Consider the following 19,236-nt stretch of genomic DNA (forward strand, 5'->3'; position numbering starts at 1 on the left):
TGGGCAGGACTCTGTGACTCTAAGAGAGATATTGGGTTACTTTGAAACTCCTCAGCTGGGATGGGCTGCCTCATACAAGATTGCTAAGAGCATGTGTCCCCAAGAAGAGCTGAGTTGCCACTCCCATGCTGAGTCAGGTGGGTCTAAGTGGACTTACTAGAGTGGTAAGTGAGTCTCTGTGCCCCCAAGAGACATATGCAGAGCCTTCCTGCTGGGGTATGCAGATCTGGGCAGGTCCACTTGAGGTGCAGAGGGACTTACACAGATGTGAGAGGTGTGTGGGCATTTCATCAAAGAGAGCAGAACTGCTGATGGTGGCAGAAGGCCCCGACCAGTTAGTATTCTGGCTTTGGAAAATGTGCTCATTGACCTTCTCTACCTTGAGGGTATCCCACTTGCTGCACTGGGGAATCTCTGCTACACTTTTGATGTGTTCTGCACTCTCTTCTAGTTATTTTTATCTAAGTGTAATTGTATATCCATTATTTTGTCTGTCTTTGTGGGGGAGAAGAGCACTGGATCCACCTAGTCATATGTCTTGCACCAGCCCCCAGGCCCCTACAATTTATGGAGTTTATAATCTTGGTAGCATTAACACACTTGTTTGGTTCTCACGAGTACCCACTATGAATGGGATAGTAGTGGATCTCTTTCAGTAATCAACTGAGCCCAAAATGAGACAATGTGATAGAACTTCATTTTCACTCAGTGTTAAAAAGACTATTGCTTTGCATCTTCTGTTTGGCTTCCTGAGAGCAAGGAAAACCACCAGTACTATCACTACCACCCATTATTGGTACTACAAAATTCCCCTGTTGATAAATGTTTTGTAAATACAGAATCTAGACTAATTTCCTAAAATAAGGAAGGCTAGATTTACCCATTCATTAATCCATCTATCCATCTATCTGTCCAAACATCCCAATCCATCCACCCCTTAAACGCACTACGAGGAGAGCATGCAATATATCAGGTACTATACTGAAGCATGGAAAGTAAGGCAATGTACATGTTACACTGCTGCCAAGGAGCTTCTAAGATGGGTGAGTTGACTGACAAGTCTGAAAGTAGCTTCAATACAACATAAAAAGAAAATAGTGCATCAGTCTCCAAAGTATTTGGGGAACACTAATTACAGAGTAATTATTACTAATATAGATCTAATAATGTTTTGCAGAGTAAAATAATTTTGGAAAGAACATTTCTGGAAGAGAACGTTAAGCATTTAAAGGTTTCAATATCTAAAAGTTGTCTTTATTTCTGTAAAATGGTAATATAGTTAAACTAGTAGACACAAAAGGTGATCCTGGCATAGTTCCTGCCAATGAGTTTGGAAGGGCAGACTAGAAGTTTAATATTCTTAAATGATTGAAACTCTTATTCATTTGAAAATCCGGTTTCTTTCTAATAGCTTTTTGAGAGCATGTTTTACATCCTTGTTTCTGAAGCTGTAGATTATTGGGTTAAACATGGGAAAGACAACAGTATAAAACAATGCAACCACCTTATCAGTGTCGAGAGAGTAATTGGTGGTGGGACGTAAGTACGTAAACAGGAGTGCTCCATAGAATAAGGTGACTCCTGTGAGATGGGAAGCACAGGTGGAGAATGTTTTGCTTCTGCCACCTGAGGACTTGATGCTCAAAACAGTGATGAGGATACAGAAGTAAGAGATAAATATGACCACAAAAGTGCTGGTCTGGATGAAGCCACACAAGGCAAAGAGCAGAAGCTCGTTGATATGGGTATCTGCACATGATAAAGCCAGAAGAGGCGGGATGTCACAGAAAAAATGGTTGACAATATTGGAGCCACAAAAGGGCAGCCTGAATGTGAAGCAGACATGGACCATTGAAGTCATGGTTCCACCTAAGTATGCCAACACAATGAAGCAGTTGCATACTCTCCTAGACATCAGTGTGGAGTAGAGCAATGGTTTACAGATGGCTGCATAGCGGTCATATGCCATTGCTGCCAGGATAAGGCACTCTGAATCAGGAAAACAAGCAAAGAAAAACATTTGCAGTACACAGCCATAGAAGGAGATGCGCTTCCTGGACGCTAAGAAATTTACCAGCATTTGAGGAGTGATTGCTGTAGAATAACTGATGTCTAAGAAAGACAAGTTGCTAAGCAAATAGTACATGGGGGTTTGAAGGCTTGAAGTAATATTAACTAGGATTATTAAACCCATATTTCCCACCACAGTTAAGGTATATACTATGAGAAAGACCAAGAATAGTGTGACTCTGAAAGGCTGATAATCTGTGAATCCAACTAATATGAACTCAGTTGGCCTGGTATAATTATTCTTCAGCATCTTCTTAGTTTTCTGGTTTTTCTCACTGGAGATAGATGGTATCTGAAGACATGAGTTGACTTTGGTCATGGATGAACCAAAAATCTCTTTATTCTTCTTTCTACAGAAGTAAATAGAAGGTTAATATAATCACATATATGGCATTTTCTATGAAATAATTTTGGTTTTGTTTTTTTAAACTTTTTTAAAGGAGTTACTTAGAAATAGTCATTGATGCCAGAAAATGTTATTCAGAAGGTGGTGTTCCTTCCATCAGTAACTCTTCAAAAGCTGTGCATTTTACATCATGATATTAGCTCCTTTCAAGCTGAAAGGGGATAAAAGTGGATCATAGAATTAGAGTGGTAGAATACAGCTGGCAAAATTTTTAGAAGCAAAGCTCCATTTTTACAATCTTAAAATCACATTCTTCCATGTAAGGGAGAGTTGAGAACCATTTTGAAAGAGGTCCGATGTTAAACTAGGTAATTCTACAGAAGAAAAGTTGTGATTTTAGAAGGTAGCTTAAAATAATAGTGAAGACCATGGTAGGCAGGCAAGAGATAATTGAATTTAAAAGTTGGCTTTGCTACTTAATGTTTGTGTGATGCTAGCATAGTTATTTAATCACTCTGTGATAGGGAAATCACTAGATATTCCTAGTAAGTAGACATTTTAAAACTATTTATGTGATGATATAAAAAAACACGATATGTACATTTATTAAATAAAATGTATTAAAAGTAAATGAACTCCTATTGATTCTTTTATTCTTGTTGTTTCAACACCTTGAAATATCCACATAGTTCTCAATTTCATCTCTTCTTTGACATCACAGATGGATGAACTGTGCTCTCTTGTAAAAATAAGTCAGAGTGTGTGTATGTGTCATGTAAATGTATTTTTTGCCAGCATAAATCTTTTGTTCATGCCATGTGATTGTTGCTTTTCTTTCCCAAGGGTTATTTCTCTTTCTCATCCCTGAGTTATAATAATGTTTGCTGTGAGGTCCAAGGAACATTAGGAGTATTTTGAAGGACAGCACTTATGAATGGACTTCTAAACTGGATGTATATTATCAAACATTGTACGGCCGGAAGGAAAAATCACCACCACCAACAGCAATGACAACAACAAAAACAAAAGCAGAATGAGTGGAAATAAAATACATTGGAAATGAAATATTCAGCAGGAAGTTAAATAATTGGAACTTTAGTAATATCTAAACTGAGTAACACTGCAGCTTGTAACTAAGGAAAATAAGTAACAAAATCTATTTTCTCATATGCTTGGTAAACTCAGAAACTTCTCTCCTTACCAAATGACCTGAAATCTTCAAAATGCACTGAGGAAAGAAGTCAGCCTTCTTTGCAAACCCAAATTTTAAAAAGAACAAAGAACTTGAGATGGAAAGGGTGCAAAGCAGGCACCCAAAACTATAGTGAAGTAATGTCACCTCTTAAAATACCACATTCTTACTCCAGAATTTATCTCTCCCCAACCTTTTTTTTTTTTTTTTTTTTTTACTTTCCTCTGGATTAATGGTATTGATTTCTGCAACTGAAGAATAAATTGAGGAAGAGATTAAATGAGAGAAAAAAGACCGAGGAGATATTTGTATAATCTTGTATGGACAACAATATTTAACAGAAATATAATGAAGCTGACAGTTAATTAACTGATAAAAATTATCAAGCATGATTTTAAAATATCTATATATCAAGTATATTTGTAAAAAAAAATAAGACGCAATGCATAACTTATTATCTTAGTGGTAAATTAGCCCATGATTCATAGCTTTAATATAAAATAACTTTAATAACCAGTAAGCAGAAGTATATCCTTTAAGAAAAGCAATGTCAAGACCAGGAAGGAACACTGACAAAACAAACTGGTAAATATATTTTCTCATACAATGCTGGCTGCAATATAATAGATACAAACGTGGTGAAGAAAAATTTAGTTTATATGCTAAAAGGTTTAAAATCTGTAAATTATTTTATTATTTTCTTACAGTAAATCAACTTCTATATTAAAGACATGCATATTCAATGATGTCATAAACTGGTGGGTAATTTGTTAATGAATATGGAATATCTAAGCAATCATGAAATATATATTGGAATATATTTGAGACAGCAAGCAATTTTTCATGCCAGTGAGGAAATTAAAACTAATTGTAACAAAGAGTATACATAATATTTTTTTTCCTACTTGTGCCAATACTAAATTAAAAATTAAATGCTAGATATAAGGAAAGAGTTTCATTTCATTAATCACTGACACGTATGGTATGGGAAAAATTAGTAATTTATTTCTCAGAAGTGTTTTGTGCTTTCTAAATATCACATTACCTGTTAATTTTGTATTCAAAAATAGTTTTAAAAGTGGAAGATTCCTAGAAAGCAACTCTTGATGAAATTGCTCATCTATTTATCAAAATCATGGGAATAAGGATGTTTCCCCTTAAAAATAAGCACTCTTTTTCCTTAAAAATAAGGATTTATTTTTTCTTAAATATCTTGGAGAGTAAATGAAGTGTTCATGGCTATATGACATGCATTCATCAAATTGATTTCAAATCCAGTTATCTTTCTCTACTAAATTATAACAGCAAGTTTGTAGTTGCTGTTTGTCACTGAAGGTAAAATGTTAAGATGTAGCTTTCTCTTTTATTACATAGCATATATAGCATAAGGCTTCTTACCTTGGGCCACTTCTGTGGTCTTTCAATGGCTTCTAAGTTTTCTACCTCAAATCAAACTCAAGCAATATTATTCCCTGCAGTGGAACACTAAGCTATTCCTCTCCCATTTGGAAGACTCTTATTTGCACAAAACCTTCCCTCGTTAACAAAAGGCTGTTAACTACCATGTGAGGCTTTTAGCTTCCCACGTAAATAATGCTCCATAAACCTCTCATTTCATCCAAAGCTGTTCATGGCTAAACATTCCTTAATATATTTGGTTTGTACAGGAAAGTTTGAGTTTACTAGGAGATTCTGAAAGTTGGAAGTGCCACCAGGAATAAATATTGCTAGAATTTCAGCCACTGTACCCTCTTGTCCTGAAGTACAAATTCTAAATTGAATTGTAGTGACAGCTAAGTCTGGGCTATCCTTGCATAGTTTTTACTTGGGTTTTCAATGATGTAAAACCTTGGAATAGTCTCATATAATATGTAGTTATCTGCATTCATGATGGCGATGATGAAAACAGTAAATAATTGCTAAAAATTACTGGGAGTAGCCAAGATATTTTCTATTTATTTGGCATGCATCGTTTTGTTTAATCCACCTTATTGTCCTAGAGATATTATCATTTCTGTCTTTTTACAGGAGACTAAACTAAACAAGGAAATATAATTAACTTGCCCCAGTCCATAAAGACAATACAGTCAGATTCCAGTACTAACTTCTTAATCAAAATATTGTAGAGCCTCTTACATTAAAACGCAACCTCCTCCTATAGGAATTTAATCATAGGTTATTTACTTGTAGAATATTAGTGTTAGAAGGAACTTCAGCACTGATCTAATGTGTACTCCTGTTTTTCAGACAGTGTCTAAATCACATTCATAAGATCATCCAAGTGACATTAACATTAATTATTTTAGTAAGTTTATATCATATATCCATATACAGGTTAAAATTCAAAGTCATGTTTTTCTTCCTTGAGCATCATGACACCTACAAAACTGCTTAGAGGGTTTCTTTCTTTTAACATTTATTTGTACATACTTGTGAGATACAGTGTATTGTTTCAATACATGCACATACTGCAAAATTATTTCCTTAGCGTGTTGACAAGGTTTCTATTGTCAACTGTTGAATGAGTGACTGAGCATCCCAGGACAACTTCACTTTTCTGGAAGAACTCACTTCACACTAGTCTTAACTGAGATCAGAAAAAAAACTCCTAAAATGAGTTTGACCCCACTGGAAATCAGAGAAACCTCATCCAACAAACCTTTATCTTAAAGGTGTCCATTAGTGAATTCTATTTGCTGCTCTCATTGAAGAAGATATGTAGATAAAAAAAATATTAGAGCTAATTACACCCAATCTATTCTCTCTTTACAAATGGCATTGTGTTGTGATGTTTAAGCACAAGGGATTTGGAGTTAGGCAAATTTGAATTTAATCTCAGGTATGACACCTAATCTTCTAAAAGGTATTGAACTTTTCTATGCCTAAATTTACATGTTATGTTTAATTAGCACCACAATGTATTATAACAGTGAAATCAAGATTAAACTAAATTACTATAGCAACTTTTACAGGGCCTGTTGTAAATGCATACAATGTATTATTTATTATAATTATTATTACTATTGATGCCATTATAATTATTTAATAATTCATTATCTGACTCTGAAATCATACATGCTCATAGTTTGTATTTATAAGAACAAACACAAAACAACTAACCATACTGTGGGTGAATGTGCGTTATATAGTCATAGAATCTATAATTTATCTTTCTGATGTAGAAAATTAATTAGAAAATCGGATATCACAAAATTCTTAAATAGCCATGGTCAGCATTCTTCTCATGGCAATAAGGTACACAGCAAATTGGACAGTGATATTTTTGTAATAGTCATGTGTTAGGTAAGTACAGGTCTACGCCACCACCACCCTCTGACATCTTCCTTAGCCCACATATACACACACTGGAAAAAATCCCATACAAAGCCCACAACGATATATTTAATCTGTGGGTAATCCATTATCCTTGCTGCATTCACAACAGATATTTTGTTGGTGCTTTCGGAAATAAATCACCTACCTTAGCACCATCTAGAAATGAGAATTGTAAAATTTATTTTGCACGAGAGGCTGACAGTTTCCTCCAGATTTTAAAAATGGATCTTATAAGAGATGATTATTTATACTCTAATCTATGACAAGTGGGACATTATCCCAAGACGATCTCCAAATCCAGGAGGACTTTGGATAGGCAATTACTCTCTTTCTAGTGCTGTGACTTGGCTAATTTTTTAAAAAAGAATAATAGTAACATAATTAACTATAGAGTAGCCAGTTATGACATAACATATGTCTTCATGACTAGGAGATCTTTGATTAAGACAACAATAGCATTAGCAACAATCAAACCAGTAATTCTACTAACCAACAGAAAATGTTATGATTTCTCCCATAAATTCCGATGTCTATCAGTTCCCATTTTGAATTCAGAATCTTAAAGATATTTCAAAATGTTGGATTATATGACAAAAATCTGAAGTCCGAGCTCAATGCTATTGAGAAGAATCCCAGGAACCCTAATTTTTGTTTGTTTCTCAACTGAGTGACTAGAAGGAAATATGCTGTGAATGTTAAGCTGCAGGAGTGAGAGGTCCTCAGGATGATACTGTCAGTGGGTTTGTCATATATGGCTTTTATTGTGTTGAGATACTTTATTTCTATTTATTTTATTTATTTCCATCCCTAATTTGTTGAGAGTCTTTATCATGAAGGGATGCTGAATTTTGCCAATTGCTTTTTCTGCATGTATTAAGATAATCATATGGTTTTTGCCCTTGATGTTGTTGATATGGTGTATCATATTTATTGATTTGCATATGTTGAACCATCCCTGCATCTCTGGGATGAATTCCACTTGATCATAATGTATAATTTTTTTGATGTGTTGCTGTATTCTGTTTGCTAATATTTTGTTGAAGGTTCTTGAATCTATGCTCATCAAGGATATTGGCCTGTAGTTTTATTTTCTTCATTTTTTAAAAAATCTCTGTCTGGTTTTGGTATCAGAGTGATGCTGGCCTCCTAGACTGAGTTTGGGAGAATGGCCTCTGTCTTAATTTTTTGGAGTAGTTTGAGAAGAATTGGTATCAATTCCTCTTTAAAGTTTGGCAGAATTCAGTAGTGAAGCCATCTGGTCCTGTGCTTTTCTTTGTTAGAACGCTGCTGATTACTGCTTCAATATCATTGCTTGTTTCTGGTCTATTCAGGATTTTTATTTCTTCTTGGTTCTGTCTTGGTAGTTTGTACATGTCCAGAAATTTATTCATATCCTCTAGGTTTTCAAATTTGTTGGCATCTAGTTGTTATAACAGTCTCTAATGATTTTCGTATTCCTGTGGTATCAGTTGTAATCTCTCTTTTATCATTACTGATTTTTGTTACTTGGATCTTCTTTTTTTAGTTAGCCTAGCTAATGATTTGTCTATTTTGTTTATCTTCTAAGAAAAACAGCTTTCATTTCATTGATCTTTTGTATCATTTTTTGGGGGGGTCTCTATTTCATTTAGTTCTTCTCTGATCTTAATTATTTCTTCTTGTTTGCTGATTTTGGGGTTGGATTGTTCTTGCTTTACTAGTTTTTTTGAGGTGTAGCATTAGGCTGTTTATTTGAAATGTTTATATTCTTTTGATGTAAGCATTTATTTTAATAAACTTCCCTCTTGTTATTGTTAGTTTTGCCATTTCACAATGGTGGGTCCTTGAGCTTCTTATGTAATCTAATTTTTATTAACTTCTAAATTGTGAATAATAACTTCATACCTCATCAAGTTTTTGTCACAGTTGTGATAACACTGATAGGTACTTAGTACCTTGTTTAGTAAATGGTTCTCACTTCAAGACTGCTAGCTTTCCTTTGCAATTACAGCACTATTTTCAGTATTATTTCTTAATACTTTAAAATGCATGTCTAGATTATAATATTCTTTAAATTACTGACAATGATACAGTCTATACCTTAAGAGAGTTAAGGCAGACATACTAGAGAATGGATTAAAAAAAAGGGTCCCAATTAGCCTTTTTCCTATACCTGGTGGGAAAATTGAAAAGAAATAATTTGTTGTTACTGGAAGGGCTTTTTATTTAACAGGTGAAATATCAGTGTATTTTTTTTAAAAGGGTAAGCATTCCACAATTACAAAGTCAATGTTTGTGAGGAGTTAAGAGCTGGAAAAATACAGCTGATAAAACTTTAGAGTCAGAGAAGGTGCTCAAATTATTATTTTTCTTTCTTTATTCCCCTTTCACTTAATAAACCTACAAATCTGGAAAAAAACATTCTAGTTGTATATTTTTAAAGTTATTGTAAAAATATTTCCACCTATATAGAATGTATGCATTATGAAAACATAATGATTATGCCAAATTTTAATGACACTGTCATGTTTTTTATGAAAATGATACAGGCAGGCACAGCAGTAAAACAGCTTTGCTCATTTGAAGCAGCAAATTAATTAGTTCAATAGATATTGGATAACTCATAGAAATGATAGGAAACCTGGAAAAGTAGTTGGGAAAACAGACAGGAACCAAAGGGAACAAAACAAGACCGAGTATCTCACCATAGGGTAGTTTGTTCAAGTAAAATCATTATCAGCCCCTTGCATCTCCAACTGTTGTGAATAATCTATCATTTTGCTTCACTTTTTTAAGACTCAAAAGCCAGAAATGGAATTTTTGATTAGCCAAGAGTAGTGCCCATACCCAAGCTTTGGTTTCCAGCAAACTACAAGAAAAAAATACCTATCTCATTGGCTTCAGTTATGGAGCCGGAAAAGTCACTGTGGCATTCTTTACCCAGTTTAGTGGAATCACTGTTGTGTACCTTTGAGGAAACATTGGTCTTCTGCATACAACAGCCTCTAAAAAAGCTGAGTAAAAAGTTAGTGTGGGGAGGAAACATTTTTTGTAAGTCATTAATTGAGTACTCAGATCATACCAGAAGTCCATCCACATAAAACATCCTTGAACCTTCCCTTCACTACCAGTTGTAATCCTTCAGGTTCCCAGGCAAAACCAAAGCATTTCTCTTCTACCAAGCAATGTAGACAAAAATATTTGTTTCTGGAAGCTCTGCTTTGTGGGTAAATTCTCTAACATTTAGGAATTTCTGGATCTGTTCTTAAAATACTGCAGCAATCCATTCCTTGCAGTAACTACTACTACATGTAGAGCTAGCTCTCAACCAGGCTCAGTTTTTGTTTTTTTTTTTGTTTTTAACTCTTAGGTTAATTAATAATAGGATACTCCCCATAAAGCTGTAGTTTGAGTTAAGGGAGGTGCTACACTGTGCTAAAAAAAGTAAGTGAAGGCCTCCTAAAAATTACTTGGAACTTCAGCATTCATTCTGAATAACACTCTTTGTTCATAATTGAAAATTCAGGACACATGATAATCTGGGGTCCCATGGTAAGGTATTGTATTTCAACCAGACCAAGTAGAAAGACAATAATCACTTCTGAATTTGATAAAGATGAATTTATAGAAGCAAAAATTTGATCTCTTTAAAGTTTTCAAAGGCTTCTGCTATTACATATAACAGTTCCATATGCCAATGTCAATTTGGGGAGGGTTGTTTGCAAGAACTAAGGTATAGAACTGCTTACATTGCAGTCTGGAGAGTCCTTTCTTGCTTTATGTCTTAAAGTTGGTAGCCTTAAAAAGGATCCACTAAATGGGTCAGAAGTGAATTCACACATATAAGAGATTAATGTAGTCTGTAAATTGAAAGCAGTTTATCAGTATGTTGTCTCTTTTATGTGGTCAGAAACATAAGTTTAGAAGAATGTGCTTCCATGTTTGGGACATCCCAATAAGCCCTCAGATCATTGGAACCATAGAAGCATGATTTTTATTAAATTGTTGATATTTCCAGTTTTCCCTATTGCATTCTATCTTCAATGTGTTGAAAAAATTGTGCTCTTTCATGGGATAGTGAGAAGCAAACTTTTTTTTTTTTCCTCAGAACCTGGGATTTTCAAATTTAGCTACAAAATATTGAACATTCTTTGCATCTCCTTACAAGAAAAAGCAAAATGACTTGGGAAGTTGATATAGTCTGGATATGTTGGCCCCCCAAAGCCCATGTTGAAATGTGACCCACAATGTAGCAGTATTGGGAAGTGTTTGGTTCATGGACGGCAGATCCCTCATGAATGGATTAATGCCCTCCTTTGGTGTGGGGGAGAGTAGTGAGTGAGTTCTCACTCTATTAGTTTCCAAGAGAGGTGCATGTTCAAAGGAGCCTGGCACCTCCCCTCTCTCTCTCTCTTGCTTCTTCTCCCCACGTGATCTTATATCTTCCACCTGCCCTACTGCTTTCTATCAAGAATTGAAGCAGCCTGAGGCCGGCCTGAGATGCAGCTGTCCCAGAATCATGAGTCAAATATATCTATTTTCTTTGTAAATTACCCAGTCTCCGGTATTGTACTATTGCAACACAAAAATGGACTAATACAGTTTTCTTTCCTTTTATGAGGTAGGGAGGTAGAGTAATCACTATACAGATTACAAGCTTCACAGAGGTTGTACAGTGAACTATACTGTAAGAGAATCATATCTGGAATAGTAGTGATAAACAAAAATAGTCAGTTCATCAAATTCATGAAGAATTATTAACCATATCTTAAATATTAATTTATCTTCTGTACTGGCAAAACTAAACAGCCAAATTACAATTATATAAGAATCATTGCCACAAAGTTTTTTATATTGGTACCATATGGTAGTGGGTTAACTCAATGGACCTGGGCTGCCCAAACTCTGCATATTTTAAAGGTCTTCAGGACTGGCCTAGGTCAGCTCCTAAAGGTTAACCTCTGAAATCTTTGAATATTCTGCCTGATAAGAGCATGTCTTTTTAGTTGGGCCCAGACCAAATAGTTTATACTGATGGTATGATTTATGGTGAGTGCCTGCGTTTGTACACCTGGGGCTTTGGGCTATGGTGTACCAGTTTGAACTCTTGGGTGAGGTAGTTAGAGATTAAGTAACTAAGGACAGATATGTGGGCTCCTCACGCCCATGTGACAGACACTCAGTAAACTCTCTGCACCAAGACTTGCATAAGCTTCTCTGAAAACACCTCATGTGTGTTGTCAGACAGCACTGCTGGGAGAGTTAAGTGCTGTCTGTGATTCCACTGGGAGAGAACAACTGGACACTCACGCTTAGGTTCTCCTGGAAACATTTGCATATACCCTTTTCCTTTCCCAACTGTAATCTGAATCATTGTGAAAAAGGTTCACTGTGTACTGGTTACCAACTCGCCTGAGTCGAGTGAGACAGAACACCCAGGCACACAGGTTACATAAAGTGGGTTTATCACTTACAGATAGGCAGCAGTGACAACCGAATCCTAGAATTAATTGACAGCTGGTCCCACAAAGCTCAGGAGAGCTGCCTGGGGTGAATGTAATCTCATTTGCTCATGCCCCACTTGCACCACAGCTGAGGGATCCCAGAAAGCAGCCCACCTTGGGTTACCTGACCCACTGGGCTAAAGCCTTGAAGGACTTCCTGTTTCTAAAGTGAGGTGTTGGGCTGGAACTGAGGCTCTGCTGTTCTGGCCGGTCCATCTCTTATATTAAGATGTTACATTCTAGTGCTTTCTACAGTTATTCTTGAGACCTGTAAGTGAAAAAGGAGGGAGAACTGGGTCAAAGCCCACCCGGGGAAATGTCTTGCAGTTTTAATTTCAATAAACCATAAGTATAATAGCTTTCTGAGTTCTGTGAGTTCTTTTTGTGAATTATTGAAACTGATGGTGGTTTGGGGAACCTCTGACACAAGTATTAATTCTAAGAAAGACTCCAAGCATTTTTCTCTTTTTAAAAATTATGGTTTCAAACTTTCTGTTTTTATATTAATGTAGAATATGAAAAATCCAGTTTGTTCCAAAATAGATTATATATAATAACTGTAAATTAGAATACAAAATAATATATTTATTTTAAATAAATCACCCAAATTAAATAAAAAAACTTTGACTATTGCCAAAACCATAAGTTCTATGTGATTATCTCCATTAACCTGCCTTCCTGATACTTAAAATCTCTCTTCAGCAATTTTTACTATCCTCAAACTTTCAATTAAAAAAAAATTATAATATGTATAAAAAAATTAAAAATATCTATATCCCCAAAGCTATACTTTTAATAAATTTATACTTTCAATAAATCTATTTTTGAACTTTGTGACATCTTAAAATTTGTCCTCTATATTGCTGTGTTTTTCTTTAATGTTTGTTTCTAACATTTGTGCCCATATGTACCTCTGCACTCTTTTTTTTTTTTGTGACCTGTATGGGGATCTTAACCCTTGGCTTGGTGTCACCCACACCACGCTCAGCCAGTGAGCGCACCAGCCATCCCTATATAGGATCAGACCCTGCGGCCTCAGCGCTCCCAATACCGCTGCAGTGCCGCACTCTCCCCGAGGGTCAGCCCTCTGCAATCTTTAATTTTACAATTTGTAGTATTATTTTTCTTTAATACATCATAATTAAATTGCCCATTGCCTTCCATCATGACCAATGCTGCTATTTATGTTACTTTACTCAGTGCACATGTGCAAGAGTGTGTCTAGATGTGGCATTGATATAGGGTACACATAGTTCAACTTTAAAGTATAACCCATTGTTTCCTAAATTCCTTGTTTATATTTATACTCTCAACAGCAGCACATAATAACTCAGGTTCTATATGCTTGCTAACGATTTTTACAGTCAGACATTTAACATTTTTTTGTCAATATAGTGGGAATAACATATATTTATTCGTTAACACTTCTGGAATAATTTTTTGTATATTATATAATTTTTCCTTTTTTAATGCAGGCAGCATATTTTTTACACTTTTTTTTTTTAACAAGTATCCTCCATTTATCTTAAATGGCACCCAATGGTATATTCTATTTCCATTTATATGTGGATCTGATTTGGGGCTCTCTATTGTGATCATCAGTCAATGTTTAACTTTCTTTATTGGTACATTTTTCTTCCTATAATGCCAGTGATACATGTTGGCTTGATACTTCTTCAGGAATGACTTGGCTGTTTTTGTTCTGGCTTATTTGTCAAAAACTTGGCAACAAGCTTGTCACTTTAATTGAGAACATCTTGAAATTTACTTGTTGTTATGTTGTATTTACAGACCAATTTTGTAAAAATTATGTCTTCATATAAGGTATCCTTATAGAAATGGTGGCATGATTTATTTTCATTGCTTACCATCTTGTGTAATACTGTGTAGAGTATCTGTTGATATGTATGTTTTTCTAAGGACCTTGTAAATGTTTTTCTTTAAAAAATCAATTCTAAATATTTTATGCAGTGTGAGAAAATGCTGATTTTCAGATACTGATCCTATATTTAGCTACCCAAAGTGTTTTATTAATTCCCTTTTTCATGAGTGTATCTCTTATACATATTTTGGAATCTGTTATTGTTTTATTTCTTTCTTTTTTGCTAGCTGCAGCCTCCAAAACATTGTTACCTTGTTACCTAGAATTGGTGACTTTGGGCAACATTGTCTTTTATATAATTTTAAGGGGGATACCACTAAACTTCTGTTTATGAGCCTTTATCATAGATGTAAATTCACTCTTAAATTCTAATTAAAATTGTAATTAAGCATTTGAACGCAATTTATCTAGCTTGCCCTAAACCATTATTGGCTTAAAGGAAGATAGATAAAACCAATTCACAATCATAAATCTTTTGGAACAAAAATTCGAACAACTAACTGATAAAACCTTAACTATTAAATTGCACAAGAAGGCATGAAATCAAAAGGTCATCCATTTATTTTTGAAAGATTTGTCATTTCACCTTTCTTATCTGCAAATTTGCAGTGCTAATGCTACCAACTATGAGGACAGATTAGCTGTTCAAAGTGAATACCCAGTGAGTCTCATTAACAATAATCTTCAGTGCTTTTTTTTTTTGCTTGAATTCAAAGAGTATACAGAGCAATTATTACTGAAGGAATAAGAGTATCATAGCAACAATTATCCAGAGAGAAAATTTACAAACATATGGTAAAGAAATTAGGAATCCTCAAACTTTTTTACTTTGGTGTAATTAATCCCTCTGAAAATAGTGAGCTATTCCTTTTCACATTTGGGAAAATATATGGCCCAGCATCAGAATGCTTCCTATCTATTTTATTTCTTATCGAATCTCAAAATAAATCAATAGACATGACAGCTATTTAATGAGTTACATATTTTTGTCTATATATTAAAAAAACCCACGTGTGTATTTCAACAACAGAAATAAGTACAAAAAAGACATATTTTACAACATTCTTAATTTAAAATTTATTACATGCATTTGCTTTATTAACAAATTAACTTCTTAGAAAAAAATATTAGCATTCTGAAGTTGAACGTTACATAAATGACCTACACAAAAATGTTTCAAATCTAAAAAGTTATAAAACGTGATCTAACCATTTAGAAAACTGACAAAGATTTTTAAACACACATTTAAAATGTCATCAAATCTATTTCTTAATTTATTAATTCTTTTATCCTCAAATATTTATTGAATTATCACTATATGACAGACACTTTCATTAACCTGGTCAATAATCATAAAGATATGTGCTGTGAAATAGTTTATTAGAAAAATAAAAAAGAGAAAGACGTAAACAAGTAACAGGAGAATATAAATTATATTATTAATATGTCTTGTGAATATAATCAGGATATTGTAATTAAAGGGCTCCTATCTTTGTTGCTGAGGTTTTGCTTTGTTTTGTATTGTTTAATTTTTAACTATAGAAAATACAGCAATCTCATATAATAAAATGAAAATATGTGGAAATATGAATCAACTTTAAAAGTGAGTGTCACCTTTCTTATGTATCTCAGTGATTGACAAAGACAGGCATTTATTTTATTTAAGAAGTACCTTTAAAGGTCAAGGGTTTGGATCCCATACTGGCCAGCTGCCGAAAACAAAATAAAGCAAGTGTTCTTTAAAACTTCTTTTTATGTAGATTTTGTATCTTTTTCTTCTTGTTTGGGTGATAGTTGACTAAATGACATGTGAAAATATGTAACTTATCCTATATCTCATAAATTGTAATGTCCCTTTGATAACTACTCAATTTATTCCCAATCAAGAGACTACAATTGCCACAGCACTGGAGTTTATTGCTCAGGCAGCTTCTGTGAAATTGCTTTATAAGATAATCAGAAAGAAAAATATATAAACACATGAATACGTAGAAAGAGAGTTGCAAAAATGTGTAAAAATTTTCAGAGACATTATGAAGTTAAGACAATGCAACAAATCTATTTGATTAATCACAGAGCAGGTCACTGAGGGCATTGAAGAGAAGGCTATCAGTGATAAAGACACAATCCTGAATGTAGGGATCTCAGGCTTTATGGTATCTCTGCCCAAAGATATGTTTCCCAGTTTTCCTGTTTTAATGTAATTATAAGCACAATATTTTAGCACTTAAAATCTTTATTTTTATATAATGCAAATCAATGCATTGTAAAAGAAATACAAGAACATCATCTATTGTCACGAGAATTTTCTCAGCTGGTCTTGGCCTGGCCTGGTAATTTTCAATCTGCTATTACTATTGTAACCTATGCTGTTTCTCTATATTTTCTGGATGGCCAGAGTAACACTGATGGTGAGACGGTAATGTCTGTACCTGTGAACAATATACCCCCACTAAGAACGTGTTCCCTTAAGATGCTTCTGTAAGTCTGACAAAGTCATAGAAGTCACAACCACTTCAGTTATTTACTGTGATGAAGAAGGTGAAGGCAGACATCAAACCACATATTTTTTGTTAAAGACTGGGATTTGGGGAAAGCCTGTAAGCCACAAGTCTTCAAAAGAAGAGATATATTCCCCTCACTTCCTCATTATTCCATGGACACATGGAGAAACTGCTGCATATGTAGCAGGTCTACATTCCCAAAGACAATCCTACCCTAATTGCTTACTCTCTTTATGAGGTCACTGTGTGTGTGTGTGTGGTCTCACTGGATGACACATGTTATGAACTCAGGTGCCAAAGTATGCACGTGGGTCAGCTGTTAGGAGAGTGCTGATAAATGTCAGTTGCCTGGAATCTGAATCCTCAAAAACCAGGAAAAGATTCAGATCTCTGGAGAACGATGGTGTGGGTGGAATAAAAAGCCACTGGTTTCCTAGACAAGCCTGAAGTGATTACTGGGGTAAATGTCAGGAAATTCTTTATGCTTATAGTAACTGCAGATATTTGTAAGTTTTGAATGATCTTGAGAATATAAAATAATACAGGCTTCTATTCAAAGTCTTTACAGTTTCAATGAAAATTATTTCATGTTTTAAGTTTCCCATTGTTCACAATCATAAATGGTTAAAAATATAAGCATTCATAATTTGCTAGAAAATTAAAGTACCTAAGGTTCAAGGAGTATTTGCTAACATATCTTAAAAATAAGTTAAATGTGCAATTCATTCAAGGGTCCCTTAGAAAACAGAAGATAATGGTTTGCAACTGTTTTCTTCCATTCTGTAGGTTGCCTTTTCATTTTGTTGAATGCTTTATTTGCTGTGCAAAAGCTTTTAATTTGATGTAGTCCTACTTATTCATTTTTGCTTTTGTTGCCTGAGCTTTTGGTGTCCTATCCAAAAGAAATCATTGCCAAATACAATTTCAAGGCAATTTTTCCCTATATTTTCTCTAGCAGTTTGATGTTTTCATGCCTTACAATGTCTTACATTTTAGTCTTTACTGCATTTTGTGTCATTTTTTTGTGAGCGATATAAGAAAAGTTTCCATTTTCATTCTTTTATACATAGATATACTTTTCTCCCACTACATTTATTAAATAAACTGTCTTTTTTTGTTGTGTATTCTTGGTATCCTCGTCAGATATTAATTGACTCTATATTGGTGGGTTTAGTTCTAAACTCTTGATTCCATTCCATTGGTATAATTGTCTGATTCATTCGGTATCATACTGCATGGATTACTCTAACTTTGTAAATACTGTGAAATCAGGATATGTGATTACTCCAACTTTGTTTTCCTTCCTCAAGATTTATTTGGGTTTTTTTGTGTTTCCATACAATTTTAGGTTTTCGTTTTGTTTCTTTTTTTCTATTTCTGTGATGAATACTGTTATAATTTTTATAGAGATTGTGATGAATCTAGGGATCCCTTTGGTGGGTAGTGTGGACATTTTAATACCCATGCTACTGACTGGACTCCAAGTTCAGCTATGATAACAGACCAGGCTCTGCAATGGGATGTGGCCTCAGGCTTTGTTTAGTAGTTAGAAAGGGCCACTCTCTGTGCTCTACAGTTGAACTGGGTCTCTGGCTGATATCCTAGCAACAAAAGCTGCTGGTTTTGTTCTGTATTTGTTTGGGTAGCTATTGGTCTCTCAGGTTAGTAGGGGCAGTAGCCTGTGTCCTGCAGTTGGACAGGGTTGCAGGCTAGGCTCTGAGACCATGTAGGGTTGCTTTTCAGGCTCTCTGATCAGGCAGATCCAGAAGCTATGCTCAATGGTTACACAGACTTGCCGGTTTGGTTCTCTACCCAGGCAGGGCCTTGGACAGGGGACTGATTTGGGTGGAGTCACTGTTCAAAGTCACTAGCTTGGGCCTTAGCCTGGGCTCCACAACTGGGCCAGATTACTTGCCAGAGACTCATGCAGGGCAAACTTTCAACCATTTTTCTTAGCCAAACAGAGCCTGAGCTGGTGCCTTTGTTCCCCTGGTGGGCAAACTACTGGCAGGTCTCACTGGTTGAGTGTCACTACCAAGATCCTCTAGCTGGTCACTGTAAGCCCTTCTTTGTTTCTAGTTGGTTTCAGATGGTCTTGCCCTGTAAGCTTCAGGTGGTCTAGTCCTGTAATTCCCTCAGTGTTCCTTTTGAAGCTAGACAGAAGAGGGTCCTCCTGGAAAGTACCTCAGTACACCTGGGAAGTTGTATATCTGCTTTGGGCATTCCTCTCTTACTGTTGAATCCTCAGGCCTCATAAAAGACTCTTCCTGTGGTGCTGTGCCAGCCTGAGGGAGGATCAAAGCAGACAGGCTTCTTTTATCTTCTTCAAAAGTTTGCTTCAGTCTCACCCCTGTGTCCTTATTTACAAAGGTGTTTTTGTCTATAGAAGTCATGAAAAAAGAGGGGTTCAGTTTCTCTGGTTT

General features: G+C 35.0%; 1 protein-coding gene across 1 annotated transcript; it reads right to left on the minus strand.

Moving 5' to 3' along the window:
• Positions 1-1,381: 1,381 nt before the first annotated feature.
• On the minus strand, positions 1,382-2,320 carry LOC134374723 (olfactory receptor 5AS1-like). Its single transcript, XM_063092657.1, has one exon. The coding sequence runs from the start codon at positions 2,318-2,320 to the stop codon at positions 1,382-1,384; it is 939 nt and encodes a 312-aa protein (XP_062948727.1).
• Positions 2,321-19,236: the final 16,916 nt, after the last annotated feature.

This window comes from Cynocephalus volans, chromosome 4, assembly GCF_027409185.1.
Source record: "Cynocephalus volans isolate mCynVol1 chromosome 4, mCynVol1.pri, whole genome shotgun sequence".
Classification (NCBI taxonomy): Eukaryota; Metazoa; Chordata; class Mammalia; order Dermoptera; family Cynocephalidae; genus Cynocephalus; species Cynocephalus volans.

Excerpts from the sequence above, each read along its gene's own strand:
- LOC134374723 (XM_063092657.1), bottom strand. The coding sequence starts at position 2,320 with ATGCTGAAGAATAATTATACCAGGCCAACTGAGTTCATATTAGTTGGA.